This window comes from Ursus americanus, chromosome 28 (assembly GCF_024610735.1).
Source record: "Ursus americanus isolate L20-20 chromosome 28, mUrsAme1.1.p, whole genome shotgun sequence".
Lineage (NCBI taxonomy): Eukaryota > Metazoa > Chordata > Mammalia > Carnivora > Ursidae > Ursus > Ursus americanus.
The window spans coordinates 35,515,648-35,539,208 of NC_142154.1; the positions used below are offsets into that span (position 1 = coordinate 35,515,648).

The following is a 23,561-nucleotide window of genomic DNA, read 5'->3' on the forward strand; positions in this document are numbered from 1 at the left end:
TGTGGTCTCAACCAAGGGCTCCTCAGAGCAAAACTGCCATCTTGGGAGACGTTGGTTCTCTTTCTCCCAAGAGTTGGGAACCCCTGAAATAGAGGTTTCCCCTCTCATGATCCCCCCACCACCCTTCCTGGGACTCCCTCGCGCTCCTGTCGCCTCCGGCCGCTCTGGTCCGCACCTGCCCAGGCACCCCGCCCTCCTCCCTGCATTGTCTCTGACACCTCGGCCGGTCCATGCCCAGCCCAGGGCCAGGCCCTCGTCCTTCCTCCCTGGCATCAGTGCCGCCACGTGCTACCAGGACCCCCAGCACTCCGGTCCAGTCCCTTCCAGCCACCCCCCTGCCCAGCACAGCTCCCACGTGGGCTGGAGTACCATGCCGATCTCACTCGCCGCCACCTTGAGTCCACCTTCTTGGTGGAGAAGCAGGGAGCCCCCTGCCCCTGCTTGCTCCCTGCCTTGGGCCTCCAGCCCGATCACTCGCTCTGGCTCTTAAATACATTTGGAGCCGCCCGGGGAGGCAGGGCGCATCTGCAGGAGTCGGTGCGAGCGACGGCAGGGCTCCGTGCCAGCTCAGCCCTGGACAGAGGCCCCGGCGCACTGCCTGGAGGGCGAACCCGCTGGGAACCGGCTCCCCAGACCGTCAGAAGGTGCGGAGCACCAGAGTAAGAGATCAGAAACTGTTCTGGGGGGGCCTGCAGGGCCAAGGGCCCAGATCTGCTTGTGGGGCCTGTGCCTACGATCCCACCTAAGGAGAAGAACGCCTACCACGTGCGTGAGGAGACGCAGCTCGGTACCGTCCCAGCACGCAGCACCCGCCCAAGAAGCGAAGGCTCGAGGGCTGGGACACCTAGATCGGCCTCCTCACGCCGGTGTCCTCGACGCCTCCAGCTAAACGATTCCCTGACTGGGGCGAGGCAGGAGAGCCTCGTCCGTTACAGGATGTCTCGTCTGTACCGCTAAAGGCCAGTGGCAAGCCTCCATTGCTCCTGGCTGGGCCACGACAGGACCTGATGGCTCCAGACACAGCCAGCGGTCTTCGAAGGCGCAGAAGAGCGCCCGGGGGGAAACCGCGGCCTGGAGGGTTAGCCAGGCTGGCGGCCAGAACGCACTCTGCGCTCGGGCAGGGACCAGCTGGGCGGCCGAGCAAACCGGCCCAGCCCCGGGTGTCAGCTGCCACGTCGCCCCCTGCAGCCACCGGGCGGGGAACCCTCTTTACGGGGAGGGACGGGGAGAAATCGCCGAGCGCGGGGCGCACATCAAGCACTCGATACGGGGTGCTGACGATTAGAACTGACGATGTACATGAACCTGAGTACGTCCTGCTCCTGTCCTGGCCTCCATGGCGGGGGAGGCAAAGCGTCCTTGCCCCTTTCCTCTTTTCCCAGGGTAGAGGGAGGGAAGATGAGGGAAGGCAGGGGATCAAAGCTACTTTTAATAGCGGAGGGAGGAGTGACGGCACGGGGCGACCATGGCTTGTGGCCTGTGTTCCGGAGGTTGGGTTGAGCCACATAGGCCACATCCGGCTCTGGCGTCGCTCGATGCTTCGACATTCCAATGAGATAAGCTATATTCTAAACAATGTGGTCACTAAAATGTGAGCTATGTTGCTTTGGAGACCTTTAAAAAAAAAAAAAAAAAGGCCAAGAAATTTGAGTGTAATCCAAGCACTCAAAGGGGTCGGGCAACGCATCAGAGACAAGAGGTCCTGAGCAGGGGCTGCTGACCACCACTGCCCAGGGGCAGACTCTGCTGGCCTGGCCTGCCACCGCAGCTTTACTGGGAAACGTCTAGTGCAGACCATCTCGGTCCCTGTGCGTCTGGCGCAGGTCGGCCTGGAGAGGCAGCTGGGGCTGATCTGCACTGGCCTTGGCTTCCCTGGCAAAGTACAGAACAGAGTCCTCACCCCAAATTATAAAGCCTTCCAGCACCCCCTGGGCTTAGTCCAGACAGGAGAGAGAGAGCTTGGCTCCCAGGAACCCTGGCACAGCCTACCCATCAAAAGAAGAGAAGCCACAGGCCACCCATCGGGCAACATGGTGCCAGAACCACTCAAGGGAAATGTGGGCTTTGAGGCAGCTCAGAATCAGAGACAGGCTTGGGGTCCTCGCCCAAGAGACCCCCCAAGCAGATCTGAGCCCTTATCCAAACATCCCTGCAACTTACAGATACACACTGGACAGGGTGGTGGAAAACACTGGACTCGGGAGGCTGACACATAATTAAGGAGATGCTAGTTTCGGGACTGGGGGTGGGGGGGGTTAAGCAGTGCATCAGGCCAAGGCAAAGTCTGAAGGGTACCATTTTACCAAGTGCTGTTCAGATGAGCCGGCCTGTGTTCAGAAGCAGAACCAACCTGGGGCAGTGCCCCCGGCCACGTACTCACAAGTCTCCACAAACAACTAAAACCCAGCCCTGCCTTTCACCTCTGTCCCTCCTGGCACCTCTCAGCTGCTTCCTCCAGGAACTTCTGCAAGGGGAGCTGCAGACCAAACCCTACGGGCACCACTTCTGGGTTCTGCCTTGAATGGCAATTTCTTTTTAAATAGCATGTGTGTCATTTTTTTTTCCACACCCGAAGACTTATCCACACCACGATTAAGTATAAGAGAAAAAGTCAGGACCCTGGAAGGGAGAACAGTACAAACAGGATAACCATGGATTATAGCTTAGCTACCAAGAGAGCACTCGGCTTGGTTCTGAGCTTCCTAGCAGACAAGGCAAAAAGGGAGCATCATATGCTACATGGCTCTGGTTGTGGACAGACAATGCTTACAAGTTCTGCAGGGGAATCAAAGCTTGTCCTGGCCCTAAGTCTCACAAGAAATCTTTTAAGAAATCAGGTGGCAACCTCTCCCACATGCATCGAGCCAGCCAGCCTGAGTCCCAAGTCTCCCAACAAATGCAGAGGTGATTTTGCATAAGGTTGCTTCTTGCAAAGGACCCGAAGACACGCCACTGAAAGCCTCCTCTGGGAGGATGACTCTAGAGGGCTAAGGGCACTTGCCTCCCTGACAGCGGTTTTGCTTCTCCAGGCCAAAGACTCGGCACACCTGGCGTGCTAGACGATGGCACGTGCCCAAGGCCGCCCGTGCACACGGCCCTGCTCCCAGCCAGACTGCAGAGTCCGTGCTACTCGCTCTTCCCGGGGCAGAGGTGTTGCAGACGCAGGCACCTCCAGCTCCCGCCGCGCTCCGTCCCCGCCCCCCCCCACCCGGTGCCGTATCGGCCAGACTTCTCGAGTGGCGTGGGGCACTTAATTCATGGCTGGCCCCCTGCCCGCCTGACGACGCTGGCTGGCTTCAGTTGTAAGCCCTATTCCAAGCTGGCATAGACTTTCTGTTTTGTTTAAGGAAAAGAAAACAGAATAAAACCCAGAAGGCAACACTTGGATTAAGGGATGCCGATTAAAAACACGTGCAAGAGATTCAAATCCGGTAAAGGAAAAGGGGGGGGGGGCGGGGGGGCTCACTTTCTACGATGAATCAGAAGTGGGGAGCGGGCAAAGCCCTGAAAGTGCAAAGGCTAGAGGTCAGGACACGAATGAGGGCCAGGGCCAGGGCCCTGCTCACCTGCGGCAGGCGGCATGACCTCCCGTCCTGGAGACGCGGCACTCCAGTCCCAGGTACCCCCACGGTCCTAGCTCGGTCCCTGCCGCTCCCACTGCCTGGGCTGCAGCCCTTCAGCCCCGGCTGCCGTGGCTGCGGAACATCCCCTCCCCACTCTGTGCATCTGAGCACCGGTGTCCCCGAGGGTTGGTTCCTGCGGGCCAGGGACGGCGGGGTCCCTGCGCCAGTTCCAACCTATCTCATTAAGGAGGAGGACGACACAACAAGGTGTGCGGGGAAAGCAGCCCACGCTCTCTCAGCGAGGGACCAGTCTGCTGCAGCCAAGACCAGACGCAAAGTCTGAGGCCAGAGCCTCTGGCTGGCGGCTGCCTTGTGTCGTCGGGACGCCTGTCATTTCTGCAGCTCACAGGAGATCAGAGCCTGAAGAGACCCTAGCCAGAGCTCCGCGCAGCAGCACGAACACCTGGAGCCCGGCCTCTTTCAGGGAAGCAGCGGTCTTCCCGCCGCCCCGCGCCCCTGCCCCTTGCTCCTGGCAGGAAAGGAAGGTCCTTCAACGGGAGGCACTCTGCAAACCGTCACCCCATCAAACTCCAGTGCAGCCGCTGCCCCGGGGAACTGCCTGGTACCGCTTTTCCCTCGGTCAAGGCCAAGGTCTCCCGTTAAGGCAAGAACAACTTACTCACCAGCAGGGTCCAGCTCCTTATCTTTTTCCTCTTTCCATTTCCCTCCTCCTTCCCCTCCATTTGGCTCAATCCTTGACCTCAATGCTTAGGAAAGCCCAGGTGACTCATCTAGCACGATGTGTAAGGGCAGGCACGTCACCTGCTCACATCCCTTTCCCGCAGGACAGAGCTGCCGGGTCTCCCCGGAGCCTGCCTCTGACAAGGAGCTGAGCTGGCGTGCAGTCGTTCATCTGGGCCCCGCCCCACGTCACCAGAAGTGGCCTCACTGCGGCAGGAGCCTCCGTCTCTTGCCTGGAGTGGGAAGGAAATTAGGAGCGGGCCAGATGTCTTCTGTTTTCTCTCTTCCTGCATCATTTCTTTGCAGGAAATAATCAGATGTCCTGAGATGTCCCCATCCTTCTCTGCCGTCATCTTGTCTTTTATTTGCCCTGCCCATACCACTGCCCGACCTCAGCCCTCAACTGTCCCCCAAGTGCTCCGAGGGTGCCCCTGAACTCCCGATGTCACCTCAAGGCCTCTCCTTCCAGCCTGCCCACTGGCCTCCCTCCCCTCTGGCTGCTGGGCTCAGCCCTCCCCTCGACCCTCGGTCTCTCCCCCAACCTCCTCCCTCCCAGGGGGCCCCATCGGTCCCTCTCTGGCCGCCTTTCCTTCTCTCCCAGCGCACCCACTCCCAGGACTTCAGCCGGACCTCTGCCAGCGTCTCCAGGGACCTTACAGGTGGCCGACAGGTTATAGGAGTAAAGTGTTGCAGCGGCGCTCAGATCTGTGGGCAAAGGCTCGATCCAACGGGCCTCCTTCCGCAGGACGGCTCGAGGCCTTACCAAGGGAGTGCCCTGGGCGCCCTGGGGGAGCTACGGCACAGGCTTTCCAGACTCAGGTGACGACAAAACCCCGTCGCCCTGACCCCCCTTTGGGAAAGGCTGCCTGCAGGCTAATGGCTGCCAAGTCGCACGGCCGCCCCCACGTCTCTCCTGAAGGCCCGGCTGCCTCCTGGACACAGGCGTTGGCAACTCATTGCCACCTTCCGCCCCAGGCCCATCCCAGCTCCCGGATGTCCTGCCTCACCATCCCCCCAGGTAAAGCTGGTCGGTAAGCGCCCGCTGACTGGCCCGCGGCCCTCTCACCGGCCCTCCCAGCCCCACTGCCATCTCTCCAAAGCATCCATCTTGGTCTCCTTCAGTTTAACAGCTTCCTAAGGGTGGGCTGTTGTTGTGGTTTTAATTTTGGGGGGTGGGGTTTGGCCACCAGCCATTTCCCCTAGACTTCAACTTCTGTACAGCGGCTGGGTTAATCTTTATGAAGCTGTCATCAGATAACCAACCACCCTTCCTCCAGTGACTTCATTCATAGGCAAGACGGGAGTCACTGAGTGTGGCATTCAGGGCTCTTGGCTCAGTGCCTCACAGCCTTGTCAGCCTCATCTCCCCCACATCCCGACCAACCGCTACAGCAGCTGTCCTCTGAGCTCACCCTCCCCTTTCGTGCCCTTCTATCGGCAATGTCCTTCCCTCCTTCTCCAGCTCCCAGTGTCCCACCTGTCCTTCTGGGGCCAGCTCACATGTCACCATGACTCTGAGGTTTTCCTACATGATCTGGCACTCTCCTCCTTGGCCTATATGGTTCCCCTTCTACCTGCCCTCTTGGCCCCTGGCATAATGCCTCACGGGGGACACAGAGCCCTCCTGCCCCCCCATCGGACCGTGAATGCCCACGTGGACGCCCCACGTCAGTACCTACTAGCAACACAGCAGAGCTGACTGAACGAATGAATTCCGTAGGGACACCGGCCGGCCTGGAGGCAGGTCCCGGGGGGGCCGTCACTGCCTTCTCTGGACCCTCCGGCTACTTCGACCGCACACACTTCTTGTTTGTGTGATTACGCTTACTCCTGCCTTACCGATGCCCCACGAGGCCACAGCATCGTGACGGCGGGGTCTGTGACGCCTCCCTGAGTCCCCACCGGACCGGCAGGAAGTGCCTGGGGCATCCACGAGGAAGGAGGAGACAGGCTGGTGGGCAGCGCTCCCACCCAGGCTCCCCAACGCGAGAACCGCCCTCAACAAGTACCCTTCTAGAGCTTTGTCCGAGGAGGGGCTGCTGATGGGGGCGCTGGTCTAAACGATGCAGGAAGACCGTGTCCTGCCGCAGACGGGCTCCCGCTCTGGGTCCCGACGGCCTGAGTTCGAAGCTTCTCCCTTTACTAACGGCACGACCTGGCACGAGTGAGGGAACCATTCTATCCCTTGGCCCCCTAATCAGGAAAGTGGAAAATTATAAGACCGCTGTCTTACGCAGCGGTGTGAACCCTGGGTTAACACGCAAGAAGCGCTCCGAACAACACTAAGTTGTCAAGAAATGTTTGCCGTTATCATCGCCATCATCCATCCCCCTCCAGCTAGGATGCCAGGGGTCGGTGAGATTTCCTGGGTAGGAACGAAGCCAGTAGTTTTGAAGGGGTGAAATTGGGGGTGCCGGGGCCCGTCCAGCAAAGAGGAAGCCCTGATGTCTCACCACGAGTCCTGCCCCTGACTCATCAGCTGACTCGCCCCCCCCCCCCGCCCCGTTCAGGTGTTCCCAGCAGACGGCGCCCACTCTCCGCCCACCAGGCTCGGGGGCTACTCCTTCCCTTGGAGAAATGACCTAAGAATTCTCGGCCCTCAGACAAGGGGCCTGAGGAATGGGGCAGCAGGGAAGGAGAACTGAGTCAATGGGACACCTCTGCCCCCGGTCCAAGTTCAAAACCCATCTTGTCGTCCTGATGCACGCGATCTAGAAGGGAATTCCCAGCAAACTACCACCTGGGACAACTTTCATTCTGAACCACTGAGTCAGGCAGCACGGATTCAAAGACCAGGGGCTGCCCCGGGCTGCTTGGCCGAGGGGCGGGGAAGCAAAACGGCCCCAAGTGAAATTTAAACCAGCCAACCTCAAAAGCTGGAAACCCAGAGTCGAGTTCGCAGTCCTGGCCTTTAATTTCTCAAGTGTTAACACAGCTTCTAGCCTTCAGAGTTTGTTTTTAATAACTCAGTCGGTCCTTTCACATCAGGAATGTGACCTTCCCTTTGCAAAGCCCAACACTCACAGTGATATTATGTTACAAAGATGTTAGAACAGATTCGCCAAAAAGTCACATTTCACACTGCCCACTTGTCAGCCTGTATGAAAGGGGTTTCAGGCATCTCCCGATGTTCCAAATGCTTTTCTTCATCTGATGCTATCAGTCAAGGACTGAAAGCAGCTGGGAATAAAGGCCAGGTCACCCCCCCCACCCCCACCCGCTCTGATTCACTGAGCTTGGATATTAACTCTTCCTTTTCCTGAGCCACAAATCAAACCCCAGCAGTCAAGGCCCAGGCGAGATCAAACTCACATTTTTCCGAAACTACCAGACCAGCACACACACACACAAAAATTCCCTCAATAAAAACAGAGTGGCTGTTTCATGTGTCCTTTTCGTTTGCCCCGCGCGGGAGCTGAGGGGCGCTCCCGGGGCGCAGAAGCCAAGCGCACGCGGACGTGATGGCCCAGCTGCTTCATCACGAGACCGGGCGAGACGACAGAGGCGGCATCGAAACATGGGCGTTTACAGGATAAGAACGAAAAAGACGGGCGGACACTGTGATTGCCGCTGGCGAGGCCCAAACACGCACGCTGACCCGCACACATCAGAAGGACCGTAAAGACACACACGCGGCGTGGGAGGATGGGGAGGTGACGGGCGGTTGGGCTTTTCCCCCCCAATTTCCTCGTACCTTGTTATTTCAAATAAAAAGTACATGGGACGCCTGGGTGGCTCAGTTGGTTAAGCATCTGCCTTTGGCTCAGGTCATGATCCCGGGGTCCTGGGATCGAATTCTGCGTCAGGCTCCTTGCTCAGCAGGGAGCCTGCTTCGCCCTCTGCCCCTACCCCTGCACGCACTCTCTCTCTCACTCTCTGTCTGACAAATAAAATCTTTTTTAAAAAATAAGCTATAAAAAAATAAACAAAAAGTACAGAATTATGAGATGAAATTCTTGGATGAAATGCGAAGTGTCTCTTGAAACCAGTCGACAGAAGTCGGGGGGCTGCAGTCCCCTCTGCTGCCCGTGGCTTTGCATCAAACCACACGCATACGCTTGGCTGACTACAGCTTCTCGGCTCCTGAGCACAAGGTTTGGGGGATTTTCATTCACTCACGTCTGACTGCCACCCAGGGGAAATACAAACCCGGCACATGGTCGCCTTTTTCCTGCCACTGCTGCTCTCAGGTTACCCTGTTCTGTGGATGACCCCAGAATCACTGTAACCAGAAACCTGATGGGTTGAGCTCAGGTGATGGTGGGGGTGGAGGGGGAGAACCTTGCCGTCAGGGCCCCCTCCCCACACTGGCCACCAGCCAGCGCTGCAGCTAGGGGGGTGACGGTCCCAGGGATGAGGAGATACTTACCCAAATTATTGTGTGCTGGGGACATCGGATTCGGGGATAGGTTTGGAGAACCTGTGAGGTGAGACACAGTTGTGAGAATAGAACATTCTTGGCTTAGAGAGCCGAATTACTGAACGCCTGCATCAAGATGGGGGCAGCTTGACGGAGCAGGAAGATAACCCTGGGGTGAGCCTTCAAGGCCCAGAAGGAGCCCTGACCCGTGTCCCTGCTCGACTTTCCGTCCCTGGGTCGCAGTCTTTACCTGTGGCACACACAGATCATCGGGTCACCTCAGAGGTCTCTCCCAGGACTTGGTGTGAGGGTCCTGACCGAGCCCGTGGCGCACGGCATGGGGCTCCCCGGCAGCTACACCCCCAGGGAAACGAGACAGGCAGGGAAGGCCCTCTGCCCAGCCTCGCTCAAAGGTCCCGGCCGCAGAGTCTCGCCCTCCTGCACCGAGAGGCTCACAGCTGCCCATCCCCAATCTAGCCCCTTCCCTAGGTCCCAGGAAACTCAGCAAGCTGCCTCAGAAATCCCATAACACTGCAACCAGACCGACGTGTGAGGGATGATGCCGCCCGTGGGAAAATGTCCAAACCTACCCAATTCTCCCTCCCCAGCTACCTTCTCTCCTCCCCTCGCTCCAAGGGAAAAAAAAAAAAAAAACACGCATGACATCGGTCTCCAAGCGGCCCCTCTCCACGGAGGAACTGGGCTCATCCCTGCGTGCCGTCACCAGAGGCCTGGGGTCAGTTATGCAGGAACGGCCCTGTGGGGGGGCGCACTCCCCCAGACCTGCCAGACCGCCCGCAGAGGTGCCTTGAGCTGTTAATGGGGGTCTCTCCTGCTCCCCACCTCAGCTGTAACCTCGTGGAGGGTGAGGGATGAGCCGCGGGCTCCAGAACCCAACCCGTAAACGGATGAGGAAGAGTCTTAGAAGAGGCACAGCTTCCGAGTTGGCCCCGGAGTCCCGGCATGCTACCCGCATATCAGCTGGGGGATTTTAGCAAAGTGGTTTCACCTCTTTAAGCCTTGATTCCCCCCCCCCTTCAGGTATAAAATGGGGATAATAGCATCCACCCTGTGATTCATAGACGTGAAGGGTGGTCGTGCGTATACAAATGGCTGTGCCGTGACTGGCACACAGCAGGCATGCTATAAATGCTGGTGTCCTGTTTGGTGGCAGCCCAAATCAAGAAGGCCCAGGAAGGCCTGGCCTGGAAGGGCACATGTGCGTGTCAGGGAAGCCACAGGGCTGGACAAGGTGGTCCTCGGACCCCAACTAGGGTCACTATCACATCTCAGCAGCCAAGACAGCAACTCGACTGGTTTCCAGGTGGACGACGTTGAGTCAAGAACAGAGGATAAGCAGGAGACCCCACCCACCCACCCACTGGCTGGGGGTCCCTAAAGCCCAATGTCCACCTCTGACAGATTGCGGATGGCCACAACAGGGCTCCGCAGGTACACTGATGGGGGGAGAGGAAGAAAGAAGGGGGGACAGAGGGAATGGGGCAGAAAGGGGAGGTAGGGGGCTGGGAGAAATGAGAGCTGAGCGGGGAAAGGGGGCTGGCTGCTCATTCTGTACTCGGACCCTCTCCTTTGGTCTGTTTTCTTTGACAGCAGTAATCATTCTGCGAATGGGAAGAACAGCAAGGAGGGGAGAGAAAGGGAGAGAAGCCGTGCTGCGCCTGGAGAGATGCTGCTGACGGGCCAGCTTGCCGCGCCGGCATTTCAGAGCTGCAAGCTTGCAGCGGTCGCTTGGCATCGAGGACAGGAAGCCCTTCGATGCGTTCCGTCTGGGTCTCTGCCGTCCGCCACTCACGGGGCTGTGCGCTAAGCCCCCCCCCCCCCATGCCACGACGCACAGGCTAGGTACCAAGGAACTAGGTTCACAACGAACGGGCAAGTCTCCGTGCTTCTTGCGGGAACCACACACCCTCTCTGGGCTGTGTGCAAGGGCGGGGGGCTCAGCCTCGTGCAGCGGCTCCGTGTGGCCTAGGCATGCCCGCTGTCATCGGGACGGGGACAGCTGCTCGGCCCGCTCCTCCTCCTCCCCCAACCACACACAACGAGCACACATTCTATGTGGCAGCTGGGGTTCAATTCAAGGAGCCGCTGGTTTGGAGCCAATCTGGTCCCATAACAAATGACGCAGGAACATCTGGAGATGGGGCCGGAGACACGGGGGCCGGGTCCCTCGTGGCAGGAGGACATAGTTCACGTTTGGTCACTACACACAAATAGAAGCTTCAGGGCCTCCCCTGGCAAAGACCCTGCCTCCGTGCCGGCTCTCCTGAACCATCTTGGGCGATCAAGCCCACCCACCAGCCGACTGCCAGCAGCACCTCACCGGGGCACAGACTCTGCCGGAAGCCCCGAATGACGTCTTCCTGCGTCTCCCCGCTCTCCAGCCGCACTGAGCGCTCACCGTCCCCAGAAGGCACCAGGCTGCCCTGCCGCCCACGTGCCCCACGACTGCCCAGCATACCCCTTGCTGCCCCGATGGCTTGGCCGACACCGCCATCTCCAAGACGCAACTCCAGAGACAGCTACGCCGAGGCACCGCCGGCCCCAAAACCCTCCTCCCCAGGCAGGGTCAGGGCGGCCCTGCCTGTGCCCAATGCCACGGGGCGTCGTCTGTCCAGGCATGTAACTGCCAGTTGTCTCCCTCCCACACTGTGAGCAGCTCCGGCCCCTCCTCTATCCCCAGCGCCTGGCACAGTGCCGGGCACATAGAGGCTGCTCTGTAAATGCAGGAGAGAGGGACAGAGGGACAGAAGAAGGGGCGGGGAGTGCGGGCAGCACTCGGCTGGGATGAAGGCTCTGACCTGCGTCCATGCTGTGGTTCATCTGGTGATCGCTGGTCTCGCCATCTTCACTCAGGTAGCCAGGGGGCGGGGTTTCTGCGAAGCAGAAGGAAGGTGGTTTGCGACCGGCCTCCACAGTTTGGCTCGGAGAGCCCTGCCGCACGCATCACACGCTTGCGCCACTCTGCCAGCGGCAGGTGCTGGAGGAACTCTGGCCCGAGGAGCAAGGGCACCGGCTCCTGGATCCAGCAGTCCTCACGCCCTTTCGGTCCCTGGACGTTGGCTGGATGGCGACCACCTCTGTTCATATGGCCCTGACTCCCGAGACTGACATGCCTGGTCCTAGAGCCTCTGCCAGGTTAACTGCTCCCCACCCTGGAAGGTCAGGTGTGAGCCCCCCCGCTCGGAGGAGGCCATGGACTTGCCTCAGCCTTGCCCAGCTCTGTCTTCCCAAGGACAACTGCCTCATGCCGCCTCGGGCTCTGCTATCTCCTCCTGCACGGACACCTTGTTTTTGTCGTCCCTTTAGGGGACATCTTGGCTTCCCCAGGGGGCCGCAAGCTCAATGACAGCAACAACTGTGATCTCTCTGAATGACCCCGGACGGTGACTTAGGTCTCCTAGGTTTGCTCAGCCAACACTGGGACCTACCCCCAGGGACCAGCGCCACCCGTGAAGAACCTGGGAAGGCTGGGTCTGGAGAGGGGTCTCTCCCAACGCTCTGGCCCTGTGCACAGGCCCGTGGTTAACCTCAGCACGGCCAACTCACTCAGGGGGAGAGGCTCGTCCAAATCAAAGCGCTCTCGGAAAGGCAGGCGGCAGGATTCCTGCCGCTGGGACCAGCCCAAGCGCCGCCAAGCAGTTTTCCTGGACGCCCCAGTGCTGGTGATTCACACATTATTTGCATGTAAATGAGGGGCTTCTAAAAACATTTGCACTCTTGACAGCTGAGCCCGCTTTCTCCCCGGGCAGTAAGAACTCCACGGGGGCCTCGGCTCCCACCCAGGCTGCAGCCCCCCAACCAGGCTTACTTACTTAGGGGCTGGTTCTCTGCACCGGCTGCCCGGCCCTCGGCTCCCCCAGGACTCCCCCACGGCTCTGCAGGCCCCCAGACCGTCGGGGGATCCTGCCCCAACTCCAGCCTCGGCCGCGAGGGCGGTGAGAGAAACACAGCGCTGCTATTTCCGCTTCCAAAATAAATGCCTGCCCCGAGCCCAGGCGGAAGGGTCACGCCGCCGCTCCTCCGTGCCAAGAAAAGCATCATTAGTGAGCGGGGAGCCAAGGCCACGGGTCCTCTCCCGGCGGGTGTGCGGTTCTGAGTCAGGGGCCCCCGGGCCAGCGCTGTGTGCAGAGGGAGGACGGGGCCCAGGAGGGCCAGGAGAGCCGCGGGGGGACCGGTGTCGGGGCCGCCGGCACCTACCTGGAATATTGCTCTGGGGCTCGATGCCCGCGGGGAAGTTAGTGTTCTCGGGGATGGAATGGCTGTAGTCGTCCAGCGGGGGGAACTCGGCCGGGATCTCTGTGTGGCGTGGGACCAGCACAGGAGGTAGAACTGTCCGCAAGAGCAGAGGCGGGTCAGTGTCAAGGCCGGGCTGGCACCAAAGCCCTCCAAGCACGGCACACACGTAGGGCGGACCCTCCCTCCCTGGGAAGGGGGAGGAGAGGACAGCCGGTGGCTGCAGACCCCCCCCACCCCCAGGGAGAGGCGGCACCTACCTGGGGTCTCTACCCTCTGATAGTGGTAGGGATTCACGCAGACCTCGTCCTTCTTCATGTTGAAGGCGAACTCACACAGCTCCATGGCCCGCAGCTCATGGTGGCTGTGCAGGTCCGGCCATCGCCACAGACGGCAGTAGATGACATGGGGGAGCCCCTTCCGGTGGGACACCTGCAGGCGGCCATCCAGGGACCTGTCAGGACGGGGCGGGGTGAAAAGGAACAGTGGAGTGCATTTGGCTGGCGTTCTCCCTGGGATGGGCCCCACGGCTGCCTGCGGTGAGCTCCCCGCACAGCCTCAGGGAGGCCACCCCCACCCCTCACTTCTCTGAGCCGCTCAGGGCCCAGGGTCAGCAACTCCTGCGAGGGCTGGCAGGGATCCCAGGAGAGGAATGCAGAGGCCCACTAAGGAAGGCCAAGGGCCTCCCCGGGCGTGCAGGGTGGACCTTGACCGCGCCAGGCCCCGGGGTGGGTTCACCAGCCCTCGACCCCCCATAGGAAGGGAATGGCACTTGACTCATGCTCTGAAAAGGTCCACGGGCCAGGCCGAGGCGTGCCGAGGGGGTCAGGGCTGAGCAAAGAAAACGTGAGTTCTTGAGGACCCCAGCGAATCTGTGAAGTGACAAAGCGGGGCCGCATCTAACCCCTCCCAGCACTCGCTCGGCCCCTCCCCCCACCCGAAAACGAGAAAAAGCCCTGTCCCCTTTAGTTGGTATTTGTGACGAGGCAGGGAGGGAAAGAGGGCAACTGAAGGGAACTGTACCTGCTAAGAGCCTACAGTGCCACCCTCTCAGGAATCCCTTTCCGGTTGAGGGGGTCACCCAGGTACCCCCGTCCACGGCGCGCTCCTAGTTCAGAGCCAAGGCCTGATGGGTGGTGCGGGAGCTAAGGAGGAACAGAGCCTCCAACTCGAGGCCAGGCTGAGTTCTGCAACTGTCCCCAGCCTGGCTGGGCCAACACCGCAGCCCAGGACGGGGCCCTGCCCCTGTGCAGTGTCTTCTGTGGTGGCCTGGGCTCAGAGCCGCTGTGACCTGGCACCCCCACCTCTCAGGCCAGGCCAAATGCAGTCCCTGACCAGCAGCACGGGTCCGCGGAAGTTTGCTAAAAAGGAAGAATCTCAGAGGCTTCCCCAACCTACTAAATCAGAATCTTCCTCTTTATAAACCCCCCAGGTGAGGTGCATGAGAAGAAAGGCGGAGCGGGGTACAGGGCCTGACCGCTGGGACCTCAGCGGTGGCAGATGCACTCTCGCCAAGACTCAGGTAGGGAGGTGGGAGGCTTCTGAAGACGACGTCCAGTGTCAGACAGGTGAGGAGATCCTGTTCACACAATTCTTTATTTAATAAATCTTTTGTGAGCTCCTGCTATGTGTGGCACGAGGGACACGGTGGAGAGGGATGAGATGTCATAGTCAAACAGGTCACAGAGTGGTCCCTGCTCCCATGGAGCTTCCAGTCCAACAGACAAGACCGATATTAATAACACCATCACACACAGCTACAATCACAAACTATGCAAGTATTCGGAAGGAAAAGCGCAGGGAACCACATGACACTGGGGACCTTGCTTTACCGAAGGGCTGGACAGGGCACCTCGGAGGTGGTGATGGCTGGCCTGAAAGTCTAAAGGACAAGTAAGAACTAACCAGACAAAGGCACATGGGAGGAGGGCGTTCCATGCAGGGGGAAGGTCATGTGCAAAGGCCCTGTGAACAGTGGAAAATATGGTAAGGAGGAAGAACAGAAGGAAGGCCAGAGTGAGTGGAGAGGAGAGAGGGAAAGAACTGGTTATGAGATGAGGCAGGAGAACGGGCAGGGGAGAGGGCAGGGTTGACTCTGCAAGGCCTTGGGATACAGGATAAAAGGTTCTGCCTTTTTCCTAAAAGCCATAGGGAGTCCCCGAGATGTTTCAGTGGAGTGTGTGTGCACGTGTCCATGCACGAGACCAGCCGCGTGAGACTCCTGGCAGCCCGGACAAGACTGGGGGCCGTGGGGGTGGACAGTGAGTGGAGGTGCACGTGAATAAAGAGGTGCCCAACGGCGGGCCGACTCTGCCTACAAGAATGGCCAGGCTGGTTCCGTCTGGTCAGTGGGTGCAGCTTTTCTTAATAGCTGGGTGCGGCCAGTGGAGAAGCATTCGCAAGCTCTCCCTCCCCTCGGCCCCCACCCAGGATTGAGGGCACCCATTTGCTGAATAAACAGAATCCATGGGCGCTCTGGGAGGGAGGGCCTAGCCAGATGCAACCAGAAGCACCAACCCAAGAGAAAGACGCAGAAATCCAATCAACTCTTTAAGCCCCTGGCCTGGGAATGGGGAGGGGACAAAGGTCAGCGCAAGACTTAGTTACAGAGATTGACAGGGAGCTGCTGACGAAGGGCATCTCCAAGGATGTAATTACCTCCCTCCCGTGGGGCCCTGAACCAAGGAGCCCCTCCAGCCAAAAAACAGTAATTACCAGGCAGAGCAAGAGAGGACAGCCTGGGACTCACCCCCCCCCCCCACCAGGCAGAGATGGAGGACTACAGGATGTGGAGTCATGCGGCCTGGGGTCAAGAAGAGGTTCTCCTCCCCCAGCTGGGAGACCCTGGGCAAGTTATGAGGTCTCTGGGACCCTCAGCTACTTCATCTGGAAAGTGCAAAATCCCACCCCCCCCCCCAGCTCAGTGCCCACCGGAAGCCCTTTGTGAAGCATCACCCAGCCAGAGTGACTGCTCCCCTGGACAGCAGCCCTGGGTCAATGGGGTGAGTTATCCGGCCGAGGAGGAGAGAAAGGGAGGGTGGGAAGGGAGGAGTGGGGACAGGATTACTCAACTGCTCCCATTCTCTTGCAAAGCCACCGAGTGCCTGCAGGTGAGGCCACCGTCAGCCAGCTGGACACTGTAGCGGCCTCTTCAGGGGGAGGCCCTGGAGAAAGGCTCAGGTGGGACTGAGGCTATGGGGGGGCTCCCTCTCCCCCCCCCACCGGGCTGATCGAAGGGGGTGACCCTCTGGTTTTAAAAAATCACAATAATACAGGGCAAGAGCAGGGGCAGTGAAGGACAACACAAGAGAAGCGTCTCAGTTTCCATGGGGCAGACATGCCAAGAGAGTAAGTGCAAGGCCGAGCTCCCGACAGCTCTATACCCAGCGGCAGGAGCCTTTAGGAAGGGAAGGGGGAGTGGACAGGATGCTCTGGGCACTCCTGATGAGGGGGGACCCTCACACACAGCCCCAACATCGGAAACCCCCAGAACCAGGACTCTCGAGCCGGGCACTTCACAGAGATTGGAGTGGACCCAGGACCTCACACCTGCTTGGGGGCCTGCAAGGGGCAGAAGGGCACGGAGTGGGCAAACATGGGACAGCCACACAGACATGCAGCTCTGACACGATACGGGTGATGGGGCCAAGGTCTGCACATGAGGTGGGCTGTGACGGCGTCGCTATGGGTTTTTGCAGTTGAGGGATGGGAAGGGGCACTGGGGTGGCAGAGGGGGACAGATGTATTGCATCTGTAGGCTGAGAACTTCAGTTTGCCAATTCCTCATCCATTCCTTTCTGCATTTCATGGGCTGTTTCCTCTTGGGGATAGAGTGCTTGGCTGTCTCCCCAAAGAATTATGGCATAGAAGGTTCCAGGCAGAGAGGAAGGAAGGGGGAGAAAGGGGGACAGAGAGTAAAGGGGAGGGGGTATGAGAGTGGGTAGAAGAAGGTAGTGGAGAGAAGGAAGAGAGGAAAAAGGGAGGGGTGAGGCACAGATGAAGGGGGAGGGGAGGAGGGAGGGGAGGAGGGCAGTAAGAAATGTCCTTCCATCAAATACAACTGAAGGGATGCGTCTATCCCTGTCCTGCCCGAGATAACAAGTAGGAGAAGCGAGCAGACAAACACGGAAAGGTAGCCAAATGGGAACAGACGTCAGAGTGGAGTGAGTGGAAACCAAGCCACCTTTCAGTGGAAGCCGACAAAAGTGATCCCATTTGTGCCTCCAAACCTGGCAAAGACTCAGGAATTGGAGGCACCAGGCACTTCTCAAGATCCTGAACACAGGAGGGTGGGTTGAAAGTCTATGGAAGAGCCGGTCAGATCAGCTTTCCTCCCCGAGCCCCTCAAGCAGGACCTCCCCAGTCCTGTGAGAGACAGGTCTGCTCACTGCAGAAAATGAACCGGAGTGCAGGGCTCCTCATGGGACCCCGAGGGCACAGGTAGGGTCCGGCGAGGGCTGGAAACAGGATGCTGTGAACCATCTCTTGCTCACTCGGTACCCAGGACAGTGACAGGCGGGCGCAAGTCCCCCGCTCCCAACCTGGAGAAATTAAACAGCTCAGCCCATAAGACACGCAATCCTGACATTTGGGGAGCCCCCAACAAAATGGCCTTGTTCCTGCCAGCTCACCCTACAGGGAGGTTCACCTGCCAATACCAAACACAGAGCATTCAGTCTGCTTTGTACGGCTTCACTCGTAAATACGAACACACAGCCAGAATCCTCAGCCATTTAAAGAAAGCCTCTAACAAAGGGCACGGGGACCGAAATAAGTGGGGGAGAAGAAGGAAGTCTCAGACAATGCAGGGAGCAGAGAAACTTTCAAAGAAAATGAAACAAAAACTACTCTCAGGGAGACAAGATATTGCAATCCTAAACCCGGAACATTTACAAAGTATTATAAAAAACACTTAGAGGGGCGCCTGGGTGGCTCAGTTGGTTAAGCGTGTGACTCTTGATTTCGGCTCAGGTCATGATCTCATGGGTTGTGGGATGGAGCCCCGTGTGGGGCTCTGTGCTGGGCATGGAGTCTGACGGGATTCTCTCTCTCCCTCTGCCCCTCCCCTCACCCCTGCCCTCTCTCCACTTCTCAAAAACAAAAACAAAAAAAAACCCAAAAACTTGGAAATAAAATAGCATAATAATAACTAAATAAAAATAAGTTAAAAATTCTGGAGAGACTTGAGTCTTTCAACTATACACATGATTTATCAATTCAGTTTTTAAAAAATCAAGGGAAGCCCAGTACCCAGGGCAGCGTGGTAACAGCAAAACCCCCGAGAAACACACCAATGGAGCCTAACGGAGCCCCGAAATAGTCACGGGTATACGAACAGCTGATGTTCAACAAAGGACCAAAGAGAATTTAGGAGAGGAGGGATTGGTCCACAGACGTTGCCAGGACGACTAGATATCCATATGCAAGACAAATGACCTTCAACCTACACCTTGCACCCTCTCCAAAAATAATGGAAATGGGTCCTAATACAGAGCCTGAAACTACGACTGCAAGAAGGAATCTTTGTGGCCTTGGGCCGGGCACACGTGCCTTAGATACCACGTTAGACACACATTCTGCTAAGAAAGAAAGTTGGCCAGTCGGACTTTCATCCAAATGTAAGCTCCTGGTCTTTGAACGACATCGTTAAGAGAAGAAAAAGCCACAAGTTGGAAGAAAATATCCGCAGAGCCTCCATCTGATAAAGGACCTGCTTCTGGAATGCATCGAGAACCCCAAAAACTCAGTTTTAAGAAAACAACCAACCCGACTATAAAAACAAAAACAAAGAAACAGGTAAAGGATTTGAACAGACGCTCCGCGAAAAGATAAAGATGGTAAACGAGGGATATGACATAAGGCTCGACACCACTAGTCATTAGGGAGGCGCAGGCTGAAACCACGAGGAGACACCGCTTCATAATTGTTCGAACGGCTGCAGTTACGGGCCGTGCCACACGCTGGTGAGGGCAGGGAGCGCCCCGAACTTCAGACGTCGCCGGTGGGCACGTATAATGGTGTAACTACCTCGGGAGAACAGTCTGGAAGTTCAACACAGTTCTTAAAAAGTTCAAAACCTAACCCTCCCACGTGACCCAGCCATCCCACGGAGCGCTTCCCCAAGAGAGGGGAGGGGACTCGTGTGCGAACGTTCATGGCAGCTTTACCAGTAACAGCCCCGAACCGGAAATCACCCAGTGTTTCTCAGCAGGTGAACGGACAAAGCGGGGTCGAGCCACGCAAAGGAACACTACTCAGCAGTAACGACGAATGACCTGCTGGTACACGCGACACGGACGAATCCAGAAACCGTCAGGCCGAGCGAAAGAAGTCAGACAGGATGCTGTTTCTGTCACATTACGGAGCAACTTAAAGGAAAAACACAAACTTCCCTAGGGCGACAGCAGGTCCGAGGTTACCTGGGGGTAGGGTGAGGGGATGCGGATGGGGGCAGATTCGGGGTTAAAGGCTATGGAGACAATTTCCACAGCAAGGGTGGCGTCACAGGTGTAGACAGATGGCAACGTTTCCCAAACTGTTCACTTTACATATGTGCAGTTTGTTGTACGCCGATTACACTATTATTCAAAAAAAGAAAGAAAAGCAAGAGCTTTGGGGCTTTGGACTTGGATAAACCTGGGTTCAAAGACTGACCGTGCTCGAGAACCGTATCAACTTCATCAAACTGCCTCAGGCCTTGGTCTTAATTGTTTTGCCATCTGAAATGTAAGCCCCTTCATTCGACTGCTGGGAAGACCCGGGATCCTCGGTCGGAAGGCCTTCGGCAGAGAGCTGGAAACAATCCTTGTTTCCTACTGTCACTATCGTTTATGGTTCTTATTACCTCCATCACCGGGACAGCACCTGGTCAAGTAAGGTGCACAGGAGGGAGCTCAGAAACCCCAGCCCCCTCCCTGGCTCGGACATCGGGGTGCACGGCCACGCCGGCCACAGGGAGGCTTCGGTTGGCCTGGTGCTCCTGATGTCTGCAGGCTTCTGTGCTCCTCTGCTCAGAGCAGCCCCTGCAACAGTGTTGGGGTTGGGGGGGCAAGGCCTGTGAGGACGGTACGCTGGTATGTCCGAGACGCCAGGCTCCTGGCCTGGGATCACACAGCAGTCTGCGTCGGGCTGCGGCTAAAGACAGTCCTCTCAGCTGCCAGGCTGGGCCCCGATGGCAGGGAGACGGTCACGCTCTCCAGCTCACGAGCATGTGACCACCAGCCTGGCTTGGCAGGATTTTCCAGAAGTCATCTGGTCCATGCCCCTGCTTCGGGGCCATTCCCTTCTTCTCGTGCATCAGCAAGTACTCCTGTTGGTGCGGAGTCCGGGCTGCCCAGAGCCAGCCCTGGCGATGTTCCCTCTCATTCCCTCCGTCCCACTCGAAATCCTCGCCGATGCTTACCACAGCGGGAATAGCGAATCAGGGGCTCCGGCTGCTGCATCTAACGCAGCTGATGTGTCCAGTACACACCCTCCCAAGCTCCCAGGGCACCGGGCCCATGTTAAGTAAGTCCAATAAACAGGTCTTAGTTCTGAGCCGACGTTACCATGAACACGCTCCGTGGCAGAAGAGGGTCTATATGTGACCCACTCTGCTCCCTGAGCCAGCCCTTCCGTGCAGCCCAAACCAGTGGCTGGGACTGAGCGCACAGTCCCAGGAACCGGCCTCTGGGCCTCCTCCCCGTTCAAGACGGAGATCTCTTCCCACACCCAGTGGCTTCCCGATGAGAGACCTCCAAGTCTTTCTCCAGCAACCCTCTCCAGCTCCTCTGACAGAGGTTTTAATCCTTAAATATGTTCTTCACCAGCCGAACCATTTCCTGTGGCAGGAAATTAGGTTTCCTCCCATTGGCTCCAAGTGGGACCCGTAAAGTGTCCCAAAATGGTGGTGGGAGCCACGGCCAAGGATGTGGCCGTGCCAGAGCCCAGGGCCGACGGTAACACAGAGCCGGCCAGAGCACTCCCGGGGGACAGGGTGGGGCCGGACCTGCCGCCTGCCACAGGTCATTCCCACCCTCCATTACCAGTGATCTGCGACCCACAGCCACCCGGGGGCCAGCATGAAGTACCGGAGGATTTGGACATGGGGGTCCGGCAGAAGACTGGAAGCAGAGCACATACGTTCCAGAAACACGCAAGATCTATTCGGCATGAGCCACGAGCCAGGCACGGTGCTACTACCTGAGAATACAAAATATGGCACCACCCCCGTCTACGCTGCGTCCACCTAGCTCAGAGAACTGAAGGGGCTTGCCCGAGTCCTGTAAGCGCGCAGGGCAGGCCCGGGATTCAACCCCAGGCCAGCGCAGAGAAGCGGAGAAGAGGGAGGGTAAACAGGGCTGCTGCTGCTGTCCCACACTGCAGGCCTGTCAGGGAAACAGGCCTCTTACCAACCAGCAAATACTGACCGAACTCCTCCCACGTGCCGGGCAGGAGCCGAAGAGCGAACACAGAGCGAATTTGTCAACACCATCCTATTTCAGTCGAAACCGATGTTATCGAACACACGTGATACTAACCTTTCTAGCTTCTTTCAGAGATAAGCTTTCCTTTTCGACGTGCTTACTGAGTACTACTAGTAACAATAATGCCAGAAGTTATTCCTACTACTGTGTGTCAGGCACGGTGCTGGTCTCTCAACGGTGGCGGATTGAATCAGTCGCCTTCTCTGCATCCATGACCTTAGCTGGATGGCTCCCCTGCCCCTCCTACCACGGCTGCGGTGTACTTCCTAGGCCCTTGACCTTGGGCTAGGCTATCGACTCGCTTTGGCCCAGGGAACGCGCACAAAAAGGTCAAGAGCCATTGTGTGTTTCTGCTTGTCCTCTCACATCACTTCGAGAAGAGCTTCCCCAGAGAAGCTGCCGCCCCTCCACTGGCGCCCAGGATCGAACACAGGGGAAGCCGGCGGAGCCAGACCTGCACCAGGCGCCAAGCCCGGGCGAGGCACGGAAGCCCGAGTCAGCCCCAAAATGGCTGTTTGAAGCTGCTGAGATTCGGGGGTGTGTGTTACCCAACACTAGCTGACTGACATGCCACCACCCGTCTTCCAGATAAACTTGCAAGTATCATTATCCTCACATCCTGTTGGAGAAAGAGCACTGACGAGGTTTCCCAGCTTGGCTAAGGCCCAGGGCTAATATAAAGTGAAGTCAGACTATGTGACCCTCTTTTCCCTAACTCTAAATGGGGCATCGCGGCTATTTTCTGACCTTGAAATGGACACGGAGATGAGACGTAACCATTTCAGAAGGACTTAGTTTTGTTTTTGGAGGACAACCTACCTACAGGCTTTCAGAGTCGATCTGTATTAAATGGGAACTTCCCACAATTTCTCAACTACCGCTCATTTTTTGAAGTGGTTCAACTAACACATTAACCCCGAACCCAAATCTTTGGTGTCCACTTCATCTCAGTTTATTCTGTACCTTTACATTTCCCCCCTAATATCAGCTGTATCATAACATAAGAGAAAGGGGTTATTTCCCATCTTGGGGTTACCAGCTGCTACCACAAACCCACACCCGCACCGCACTTCCCTGAACACAGATGCTGAGGCAGATTGGTCCAGCCCGTGTGCTCGGAACGTGTGCTGCATTTGCCTCCCACGCTAGTGGCGTGAGGCCTCGCCTCCCCTCCTTGGACAACCATCCCGCCAGCGACGATCCATGGGTCCACTCGCGTGCAATACGATCTTTACACTTTTCTTGAGCTTTGCAGTCTATGGGGTTTTTTTGTTTTGTTTTGTTTTCTTGGTACAAAATAAAAGCAAGGTTTGAGTGACGTCGGGTTTGGGTTAGGCGCTCACTCAGCAGACCATGTAAGAAGGCGGAAAAAGTTCTGGAGACTGTAGGCCCCGAGCACTAGTTCTGTTCGGCCTTTGGGCCAGAGTGGTCTGCCCGAGGGCCCTCGTTCTCTGCCACTCCTTACCATGCCCACATCAGAACGTGGCTTCCTCTCTTCCGTGCCACCGACAGCCCAGGAAACGATATGATGGAATAGCAAATGCGAAAAGCCCAGAAAACACTCCTGCTGAGACGGTCAACGGATCTGGGGGTTCACCCAGGATCCATGCCCTTCGGTGAACACAGCTAAAAACCAAACATCCTTTGTTCTGGGCAGAATTTCTGCTGGGGGGGGGGGGGTTGTGCCGAGTCTCCTGGCTGTGGGGGACAAACCACAGAGGCCCAGCATTCAGGGCACAAAGTGTCCCCAGTCAGCTGAGGCTCTGGTTAAGTCAACGTCTGCCTGAAAAGCCACTATGGAGAACCACCCACAGTTGGGGCTTGAGAGTAATCTTGCCCAATCCCTTCCTTTGGTGGCTGAGGAAACAGAATGATGGATTAAGCACCTCCAGGCCGCCCAGCAAATAAACAGAGAGGGAGGGGGAGGCTCCCCCCTCCCCCAAGCAGGGTTTCCCTGGAGCCAGGCTCCCTGCTAATGTGTGATGAAGTCTGTAACGTGTAGGAGTCTGCTTTCTCGCCTTGGGAGTTCCAGTACAGTGAACTGCTGTTTTTCTTTGTTGTACTGCATCTGAAGGGGCCTGAAGGTCTCCCTCTTTGGGAAGACTGACGTTCAGACACGGGACTGAGCCCTGACCGACTCTGGTGAAGGATATAGACTCCACTTCCTGTCCTATTGCT

The 23,561-nt window shown here is 57.7% G+C and overlaps 2 protein-coding genes across 3 annotated transcripts in view; one reads left to right on the forward strand and one right to left on the reverse strand.

The window, feature by feature from the left end:
- Positions 1–23,561, reverse strand: part of SMAD3 (SMAD family member 3) — a 114,949-nt gene that overhangs the window by 11,915 nt on the left and 79,473 nt on the right. Inside the window, exons 2-5 of one of the 2 annotated variants that reach the window (XM_045810704.2) lie at positions 13,179–13,372; positions 12,883–13,014; positions 11,484–11,558; positions 8,674–8,724 (exon numbers count right to left, since the gene is read on the reverse strand). In XM_045810704.2, coding sequence (XP_045666660.1) covers positions 8,674–8,724; positions 11,484–11,558; positions 12,883–13,014; positions 13,179–13,372 — 452 coding nt within the window. Of the gene's footprint in view, positions 1–8,673; positions 8,725–11,483; positions 11,559–12,497; positions 12,858–12,882; positions 13,015–13,178; positions 13,373–23,561 lie in introns of those variants that run through there. The other variant, XM_087856838.1, reaches the window with a different exon arrangement.
- Positions 4,743–8,522, forward strand: LOC148107598 (uncharacterized; the record flags this gene model as incomplete). Its single annotated transcript, XM_087856554.1, has 2 exons — positions 4,743–5,336; positions 5,572–8,522. Coding segments are annotated over 2 exons (1,026 nt in total), but the record flags the coding sequence as incomplete, so codon positions are not given.